The 11391-nt window shown below is 37.9% G+C and overlaps 1 protein-coding gene across 1 annotated transcript in view; it reads right to left on the reverse strand.

The window, feature by feature from the left end:
• LOC149797006 (uncharacterized) overlaps window positions 1–5144 on the reverse strand; it is a 34257-nt gene extending 29113 nt beyond the window's left edge. The window contains exon 1 of the mRNA XM_089960693.1: window positions 5078–5144. Within this exon, the coding sequence (XP_089816819.1) occupies window positions 5078–5144 (67 nt within the window). The remainder of the gene's footprint in view (window positions 1–5077) is intronic.
• Window positions 5145–11391: the final 6247 nt, after the last annotated feature.

Consider the following 11391-nt stretch of genomic DNA (forward strand, 5'->3'; position numbering starts at 1 on the left):
CTTAGATTTCTTCGCCTGTCTCTTGTACAGCTGTTTGGGAGCATCTCTGAGGAGTGTCCAGCAGTAGTCAGCCAGCATTGTAGTGGACCATTTTCCCTGGTATCTTTGTTCCATTGTTGCGATATCTTGATGAAAACGTTCGCCGTGTTCATCACTAACAATACCACAGTTGCTAGGAAAGAAATCCAAATGGGAATGAAGGAAGTGAATCTTTAGAGACATATTGCAGCCAAGTTTCTTATACTTCATCAACATGTCTTCTACTAGTTCCTTATAGTTTTCTGCCCTAACATTTCCGAGGAAGTTTGTAGAAACTAGGCGAAAAGCATTCCATGCTTGTTTCGCGTCACCTTCCAGCAAGTTGTTGAACCGGTCATCTTTGAAAAGCTCTCGAATCTGAGGACCCACAAAAACTCCCTCTTTAATCTTTGCTTCGCTGAGTCGAGGGAATTTTTCATGCAGGTATCGGAATGCTGGCAAAGTCCGGTCAATGGCTTTCACGAAGTTCTTCATCAAACCTAGTTTGATGTGAAGGGGTGGTAGCAAGATTTTCTGAGCCTCAACCAGAGCTGGGTGTTGGATATTCTTCTCTCCAATGGCTACATTCTGCCTGTGAGTCCATTCCTTCCTCATGTAGTGCATTTCCCTTGCTCGGCTATCCCACTCGCATAAGAAACACATGTATTTTGTATATCCTTGCTGCAGTCCCATTAAAAGGGCAACTACCTTCAAATCACCACAGAGGTGCCAGCTGTACTTGTTATACTCAATGGAAATCAGTAGCTGCCTTAAGTTATCGTATGTCTCTTTCATGTGGACAGCATACGCTACTGGAATAGATGGAAGAATGTTTCCATTGTGCAAAAAGCACAGCCTTGAGACTCAGTTTCGAAGAGTCCACAAATAGTCTCCATTCTTGTGGGTCATGAGTGATTTTTAAAGCATTCATGAGGCCCTCAATATCGGAACAGAATATCAGATTACTTTCCTTTCTGAAGAAAGGCTCCAATTGCTGGTGGCGCTTTCGATATGCAGTAATTGTGACATCTTCTTCTAGAAGATTCCATTGTTGGAGTCTTGATCCTAGCAATTCTGCCTTGTTCTTTGATAAGTCCAAATCACGAATCAGGTCATTTAGTTCTTCCTGTGTTATTCTGTGTGGGGTTGATGATGCACCACAGTGAAAATCTGGATCACTGCATGCTGATGGACCAGGAGAAGAACAGGTCGACTCACCTTTGTCTTCGTCAGATGAATCAAGAGAATATTCTGCTGGAGGTTCTGGAATAGGAAGTCCCTCACCATGTGGAACTGGTCTCAATGCAGACGGAATGTTTGGGTAGACTATTCTCGACTTCTTTCGCTTCGTTATTCCGCCGGAAAGAGGAGGAACCAAGCAGAAGTAACAGTCATTTAGGTGGTTGCTTGGCTCTCTCCACACCATTGGGACTGCAAACGGCATTGATGACCTTTTGCAATTCAACCACTGTGAAAGCTGTGTTGTACATGTAGCACAGCATATATGCGGAGCCCAAGGCTTGTCTTGGTCACCAACCTTGCATCCGAAGTAAAGATGATATGCCTTCTTCACTTGAGAATTGATACTTTTCTTCTGGTTGGCAAATGTCACTTCCCCACAAATATAGCAAAAATTGTCCGCGGTATTAACACACTTTCGAGGCATTACTGTTCTTTATTGTACGTAAATGGATAAAATAATAAGTTTTATGTAACAGTAGCTTGAACTGTCTCGCACAACGTCTAAAATATTTTAAATGCTGAACCTATCTGATTGGGCTTTATATAGTACACTGGTTACGTCAGCTTCAGCAGCCGCCTGGCATTAGTATAATAGGCCTACACATGTATAGTACACTGCTGACGTCAACTTACTTCAGCAGCCGCATGGCATTAGTATTGCATTGCATCAGAAAATGATGCAATCAACTGTGGATGATGTGAGTATGATGGTATTATGCAATGTTACATCATTATTCCGGATGTTGCTGCAGTCCTACTGGAGAAATTTACACAGTGAAACATAGAAAATGAGGTATATGAATATCTTCAAAACGAGAGCCAATACAAATTTTTCACGGTTATATTCGTGTTCGGCACACCAAAATACTACAGATTAGGGCCTTTTCAAGTCAGTAATGATTTCACTGTTGACCAGTGTTATTGCTGATGTAATGTGATCATATCGACGTCATCGATAACATTCTAGTGAAACATATTACGCTCCTAAAGTGCTCTCTGGAAGACATTTGAACACAGAGCAATGTAATAAAAACGAAGAAAAATAAGAAGCAGAAAACTGTTCACCGGCGACTTGGGTAGAGGAGTCGCATAAGCCACGGTGGATTATAAACATTTTTGACACTACAGGCAACTTCGCTCTATTTAATACACACATTTTCGATGACAACAATGTAAGCCGCTCATTAAAAAAATTGCTTAACCATCATTATATTTTCTAGGTTGTCATTGGTCTCTCTCAGTTTGTTAACGCATCCATTTACATTGCACATAGTACTAGTATTCAAACATTCAGTCCTATGCCCACTAAGTGTGATGTGTGTGTCATTTGGATTTTTAACGAAGCTTTTAAAAAAAAATCAGTCATATCGCTACGATGTCTGCAGAGTGGCAGTTTATAGTGATGTCCCACCCAGTCACATTATCCTAACACCGGGTCGACCAGTCCTAACACTAACCTCTTAATACTGAGCGCCAAGCGAGGCAGCTGTTAGTACCATTTTTGTAAGTCTTTGGTATGACCCGGCCGGGGATCGAACCCACGACCTCCCGCATCCGAGGCGGACTCTCTAACCACTAGGTCACCGGAGCGGTTTTAATAAACACATATTAGAACTTGACGTACTCTGATCGGGCTTGAAATATTTTCAGCACTCAAAACTACAACAGCCTACCAGAACCTCAGAAGCTGTCGTGACGTCACGAATTATGCTCTCAGATGCATGTCAAACCTGTACTTTGATTAACATGATCTCTCTCTCTTTCTCTCTCTCTCTCTCTCTCTCTCTCTCTCTCTCTCTCTCTCTCTCTCTTACATTTGTACCGAAGAAAACATACATTAGTAGCAAATATTCATCGCAATTTATATTATATTAAAACACACATATGTTATAATAATATATGTGATTGTCTGTTGTATATATATCTAAGCTGTTGAATTAGAAATTCAAAAAGATTCTTTGTATCGATTTTAAAAAAATAGTTTTTGCAGTTTCCTTGTTTTACATACTATAAATGATATATTAGACTTCCAACCTATAGTGTATATTGAGACAATTTAACCTTCCTACCTAATGTTGAGGTTTATCAGCATTAGTTAAATCTTGAAATAAATAAATAAATAAATAAATAAATATATACTGATATGAGTAGTGTCCTGTATTGTCATCACCTTAAATTTTCAACGGTATTTTATAATATTCCTAATAAATGCAATTAATCTATTGCAAAGAAACAATAATGTTATCCATCCATCCATCCATCCATCCATCCATACATACATACACATACACACATATACACACATACATACATACATACATACATGCATGCACACACACACACACACACAAACATACATACATACATACACATACACACACATATACACACATACATACATACATACACACACACACAAACATACATACATACATGCATACATACATACATACATACATACATACATACATACATACATACATACATATTTACATACATACATTCACATACACATACACACATATATACACACATACATACATACATACATACATATATACATACATACATGCATACATACATACATACATACATACATACATACATACATACATACAGCCCCGAGTGGCCGAGTTGTCTAAAGCGCTCACCATTATAGATCACTGCCATCTCACCTGTCTTCGTTGGTTCGAGTCTCGGACGCGGCCAATGTGGGTTCATGAGAAAGCTTGCAAGTAGCTTTTCGTGGGTCGCTGGTTCTTTCCAGGATTTTCCCTGGTTCTTCCTCCACCATTTATACTGGCAACTATGTATAGCCTATCTTGTGTTGAAAATGGCGTTAAACTGTACAACACACACACACACACACACACACACACACACACACACACACATACATACATACATACATACATACATAGCGTGAATTGCCAACTAGGGGACCGCTCCGGTGGCCTAGTGGTTAGAGCGTCAGCCTCGGATGCGATAGGTCGTGGGTTCGATCCCCGGCCGAGTCATACCTAAGACATACAAAAATGGTACTAACAGCTGCCTCGCTTGGCACTCACCATTAAGAGGTTAGTGTTAGGACTGGTTGGCCTCGTGTCAGGATAATATGACTGGGTGGGACATCATGCTACATGTCTGCGGCATGATGACCTAGCGCTAGACAATTATGAACTGACACACTGTAGCCATCGTAGCGATATGACTCAAAAAATTGTTAAAGCTACGTTTAAAATCCAGATCACACACACAAACACCCAACCAGGGTGCCCGAAAACTGGGCTAAAAGTAAGACTCGATGAGAGTGGACAAGTGCAACACATTATACCATACTACTGTCGTAGCCTAGTAATTATAATTTATTAGCCATTCGTGCGGATAATAACAAGGATGATTACAGCAATGACGATGATTACTACGACGTTGATGAATGTATCGACGACATGACTATTATGTTGTCATTGTCTTGATTACCGTATGATTAACGTCTAATACCTTTTCTAAATTTACTTTTCAGTACTACAGCTATGGACATAAACGTATCAACTATGTTGTCCTATTCCATTAATTTGGGTACACCTGAATCAAACTTTCGTCATCATAATTCTCTCACTGGCTTCTTTGCCAATTTAGTTGCCATTTTTCCTCAATTTCCTTCACGTACAACCTCACTTGCTTTATATTACTGCTCCCATCACAGGCTCGTGAGGTGTTTTCAGTTGTATATTGTTTATTACTATTGGCTGTGAGAATATCCCTAAAACAGTCGAATAAGGGAGTATAAGAGAATTAATGTGTAGCGTATACTCACCTGTACCGGAAACAATGATAGCACTAAACAATATACCAAGTATCATTTTATCTCCACACTTGGCCATGCAAAAGTATCCATTGTCACGGAAACCACACAGAAAAGATTTTCTGTCAATCTTTTTATAGATGATTCAGTAATCACTTACTACAAAAGGCACCATTTAAATTACTCTTACTCCGCAGTCCAAGGTGGTATTTCACCTAAACGTCGAGTCAGGCGCCATTCGTCCTACTGGTAAACAAATAGATCAAGAAACATGGATGAAAAACTCCAATACTAATTTTAAGGTGAAAAATTATCCAAGTATTCAACCAAAACGAGTAAAAGCTATTTCAAACACAAAAATACGATTATCACATAATATTTAATTTAAATATGACATGTGCTATAATTTTGTTTTGCAGTTCACTTTCATTCTTATCAAATTCATTTTAAAGTCATTTTTCGTGCTTATCTCGTGGTCAGAAAAAAATCCATAAGTCTGGCCTGAAATGTTAGATATAAATTTTCCCTCAGCCATCACCTGTATTTTGACAAGTTTTCTTAAAGACTGTTGCTTTTACTGGTGATACCAATGTATTGTTATGTTAAATAAATTTATAAATGGATATGTTTACAGGGCATGTCCATCTATTCAATCGCTCCTTGTCAACGGACAATACTTTTGAAATATTAAAATATTTCTTCCATCGATTATTCATTTTGAAGATCAAAGAATAATGTGCCAGTCCACTTTTCTGCTTTCACAGGGCTTTGACATTCTTCGGCTTTATTCATAAATACAGTATTTGTATATGGTTTAATTCTAACGCCTTCTGAATCGTTCTATGCTCTTTTAACGAGGGGTAATCTCTAGTTCACTTTCTCGTTATCTTGGATTGTGCGTCACAATTGAATAATCTATTAAAAAAATCTTATAAACTGAACGTAGCTAAGATCCATATCTGTGTCGCAGGCTTTTAAGGTACTGAATACGTCCTATTCAAATTTCTTCATCTGTAAAGAATAATCTGATGATATTTTCAATCTGTCGTTTCAAGCAGTAATAATCAATGCAAAAAATCAATTACATTCAGCTAGCAACTTTACATATGGCTAAGCAGTATAGGTCTTTCTGGTCTTTCTTTATACAACCTGCTGTATATATAATTTCCTCTCTATGGTTAGTAAGAAAACGTTTCTTCTTTTTATTTACATTTCTCCAAGCAGTAAACGTTTTTCAAACCAGTCCTCCATGCAGAACTCTGGTATTATAATAGACAAACCTGCATGTCAACGTAAATACTGAAATAGTTTATTTTATGATAGTCATTTAAATGAATCAAGTTGTGGGTTTTGTTAGAGAACAAATATTACGCATTACACGCTGTGACCTATCGACGTATTGCTTTCTAACTGAGATGAGAAGTGCAAAATAAATTTGATGACATGTAAAAGTAGAGAGAACACACGAACAGTGTAAACCGCATGCCTCCGTCTCTCTTTGCCATTTATTTTAACCAGTGGCGTCACTCGTGTTGGTGTCACCCAGTGCGGTAGCTCATGGTGTCACCCCCATGGTCCTCCTTCCGTAACAGACCATACAGAATCCTAGATTTACCCAGGGCTCTCTCTCTCTCCCACCCCACTCTCAAAAATCAAATTTTGTCATATTACCTTTCAAGCGCGAAAGCTCGCTACACCCACCCATCCACCCACCCCCACCCCCCGCACTGTAAGCATCCTGTTCGTAATTATAAATCGGTTACGTATATCTACGTTCTAACGGATTCGAATCTAAATATAACGAAACACATGAGTAGTGTAGTGGGATATGTAGATGCAACTTACGTGTATCCACGCACTCGATATGGTATGCACAAGAAATTATGGGAAGGGTCGGGTTCAAATAGTACACGCTCGCTCTTTTCTGTCTTTTCTTTCTTTCCTTCTATCTTTCTTTCTAATATTTTGTTTATTTAGTTAACATTGAAAATAGTTCCGAATCTTGCACAGATGTTTGTTATGTACTGAAATTGTATTAAGAAGCCAGGTGGATCTGTAGCTCAAGAAAAAAATAGTTCCCGGTTATGGAGGTATACGTATTAGTTGGGGCAATAATGAGGACGTCCGAAGCTAATTTGACTTTGTGTGCACGTTTGGACAATACTAGTCCAGAAAATAAACAATATTTCTCTTTAATACTTTTGTAAATAGTGTGGAGTTTAAATATGTCAGAACCGCATGCCATAACACGACGTAATTCGTGATGTTTAGAACATTCGCTTTGTGTTATTCCATGATCTACATCATGTAGTTATATCTGATTATTCTCTCTATGTTGTACTTTTGTTTCTGTTCACCGTTACACACACACACACACACACACACACACACACACACATACAAACGCGCGCGACTTTAAACATGATTGGAACGTCTTACGGGATATAAAACATATTTCAACATATTCTACTCAGCAATATATACATCTATACATTTCAGACCTTCAATAAAATATTGTTTGGAGTATGTGGGAGCGATAGAGATAAAGTGATATTCGACTCTTTTATTTCACTCGCGATAGGTAAGCAGGTAGATAGATTTTCAGTTAACATCAAATATAGTGGAGCGCTGCTGATCCTCTCTTTTTGAGTGCAATGTCTGCAGAGCATTTTAGAACGACAAAATGAGAATGGTATTTGTATAGTAGATCTTTTCCCCGACATGATATAGCTAATACAGTATTAAAATTACCGTTAAAACTAACGAAAGCTATTTTTAATCGAACGAATCATTGATTTTATCAAAATATGGGTATGAAATGTTAAATAGAATGCCCTCCCCCCCCCCCCGGCATATTCTTCACGGGAATAATATCTTTGAAATCATTATCCATTCTGTAAATGAATATGAATATTCAATACTCGTATTATACCTAACATACTTTGTGAACTGAAAGATACGAATCTACATCAACTATGACTCCCTCCTCGCTCTCTCCCTCCCCTCCCCCCCCCCCCTCGTTCCTGTCCGGAACTGTTTGTATCATTTTAAATATCCCTGACTACAATTAATTCTCATTTCCTGGGACGAACAGTCGTCATGCAGTACCTTAAAACAAAGAAAACGCTTTTGCATTCCTTCTCGATATAATTATTATTGGAGAAAGCATGATCATATCGTGTCTTTACGTCATATCAGGTTACAGTGAATAAATTGAGAGAATAACGGCAGAGGGTGGTCGCTGTCTAGGAAAGCTTTCGCATGTCAAAGGATTGTTTATACTGCTCTCATCGTACCACGCATAAACTGGTAGGGTGGTTGCAGGTATCATGGTACCAATTTTTGTTCCATAGACCTCAATGCCAATGTTTTATGAAATAAATATACTTTCTATCCTACCTCAGCATGCACGTCACACACTGTCAAAGAGAATAATGTTAAATTTCAATTTGACAAGTACAAAGCCATGTACTACATTGCATCTGAGAGAGATAACTCTGCTGGAACTAGACAGGGGTAAAAGTTATCTAGTCACAACAGACATTTTCAGCCATGTGTACCACACTTTTTTAAAAAATCAAAAAAATACAAAATGTGATCTAGATATGAATTAACATAATCTCACATGTTGCCAAGAGGCTCAGTTTTTTAAGCCTTACAGAAAAACAACTCTTACATAATGCACCAATCACAGCTAGTGTTGCTGTTTATTTCTGAATACAATGTTCATATACCTTAAGCTCCGCCAACCTATGGTTGTGCAATTGATACCGTTATACCTGCAGTGATCGTTGGGCGGCCGCGGGGGGGGGGGGGGGGGGGCGAACGATAACAGTGCATCAGAGGAGAAGGACAGACAATCGAGAAACCAGTAATCATTTATCTAGGCAGGTACAACCAGCAAGGATCAAACGAAACACAACATTTGATGAACCACACTTACTCAGACTTGAGAGGTTAAGTGCTATCCAATTACACATTTTGTAAAAGTGCACTTAGAGACGACAACATTTAGATGGGTACACAACCCCTGACAAAGGACCCAAACGTCATTTAAATGGATATACAATCTCGGACAAAGGACGCAAACGTCACTTAAATGGGTATACAAACTCGGGCAAAGGATTCAAACGTTTAATTCGATATCCCTACAGTCAACATTGAATGACAGCTCAATGGTATCCAATATAGGAAAACAAGAAGGGGCAAATTTCAACAATGAGCAGGCACTCGTGCGGTTGAATACGTAGTCCTACAATATATATGTGTACGTGAGTGAGTACACACTAAATTAATACTGCATTTGCCAAGTAAATGGCTACAAAAGCAATATGTATAGTTTGTACTGGACGCATGTCCATAATACACACTGATAACTGTGCGTTTTGTTGTCTACTTTTTTCTCGATATTTTTTCTGTGATATTCACTTAACACAGCTTTTGCAGTAATTTTAATGATGTAGGCTAATGTAAAATAACTACTTGACAATGTTATTCACGTATTATTTCTTGCAATATTCGTGCTGAAATGTTTATTTATATAACACTTCGTGATTTTTGTACATTTCGTGCTATTATATAGACGATGCAACATGAAAGGTTTTGTATTTAGGTCTTTCTAGATAAAGAAACGTACAGGTACTGTACATATTCCAAACTTATTTTAAAACTCTTGATCCCGGTATGTTATTGAAAACATGATACCAGGGTACTGACATTTAAGTAGGAACTATAAACATAAAAAAACATGCTGCCATCGACCTGTCGATTTCATCAAATATTGCCCCTTAAGATCAAGTAGAACATGTACATGCATTTGCTTCTGACAAAGTTAGTGAGCTTTGTCATCTGGTGCCTTTTGTTGATAGGTATATTTAAAAGAACGTTAATGAGTAACTAATAATTGTGTACATTGTAAAATTGCTTACGTTAAATATGATGGCATGCGTTGTATCAACGTCTGTTTCTGTATATACTGTAGTTTCTATTACTATTCTGGAAGCTGTCAATGTCTAGCAAATACATCTCTCTCTCTCTCTCTCTCTCTCTCTCTCTCTCTCTCTCATAGTTCTTTAAGTCATTTCCCTCGACTAAATCAGTTGTAACACGTGTTTAATACATTCTACTGCATGCATGGATTAGGAAGGGGTCTGAATAAAGAAAGTTTAAATACTCCATGTGATCAATTTGGATGTACAGAAAAATGATCTAAGGGACTTAACTTGAGAAACCCAATACTTTTTCAGGGCAATCACAGTCAGAATTACCTCCTCTTCGCACCAGAATAACATGAACAATATTTTGCCTTTTTATCTATCTCATCATATCAAACTTACTAAATCTGCGTTTTCTTTTATCACTGTTGCTGCTGTAATAATATTGCTTGCGTTCTGATGATACCAAATTGTTTACTCTTTTTATAACATAGTTTTATTTATTTTTTATTGTCTGCTTACTTGCTTGTTTGTTTCTATTCTTCTAAAATCCCATTGCTTTATTTTATACTGATCTTCACAACTTATTTTTATGTTCATTCTTTCTCCAATCCATTTACGTTATCGATATTGTGATACGTTTAGCTTACATAGCTTTGTGACTTTGTGAAAGTAGGCAGGCGTCATTAATATAGTCCACTTCGTCAAGATTGGTGCATACAAACGTTTGAATTTCTTCGTTGTTACCTTCTGTCTCTTTGGACCACATGAAAAAAACTTGACAAAGAAAACAAAATACAAATTACAAAGACACGTTGTTGACAGTTGCATAGGCAGAATATGACTAAATCGCAGTGTATCTAAAACTGGATCTAGAGCTGATAAACACATGCGACAAAAGTCAATAAAAATATGGACTTCCTGAAGAGTTAAGAACCAAGTTAATCAATGGCTCTAAAAGAACAGGTCCATCAAACTTTTGTTATTTTACTAGAAACATATTTCAGTATAGTCTGTGGCCCGTTCACAGTTACCAGCATCAATAGCTATCTGAACGTGCGGCGGCCGGATATGTAACCAACTGACATTATGAGAAATCCAGCGCTTGTGACATGCTTCATCGACTAAAGTAGAAACCGTTACAAAAGAGATGGAGTCACTGTACTGGTAACGGTCAGAAAATATCCCGAGACCGATACTTGAAAACTAAAAACTAAAAGGAAATGCACTGGCATGAACCAGAATGTAAAGATGTGCTTGCTACATCTTTACTTCTGTTTCTGATTCAGCCATTATCTAGCTTTCACATCATGCTTAAGATTTTGCAAACTTAAAAAATGTTGCATATGCAAAGGGACATTCCCGCTTCCAAACGTGCCAATTATATGAGCG

This window comes from Sinohyriopsis cumingii, chromosome 6, assembly GCF_028554795.1.
Source record: "Sinohyriopsis cumingii isolate HCF-2022 chromosome 6, ASM2855479v2, whole genome shotgun sequence".
NCBI lineage: Eukaryota > Metazoa > Mollusca > Bivalvia > Unionida > Unionidae > Sinohyriopsis > Sinohyriopsis cumingii.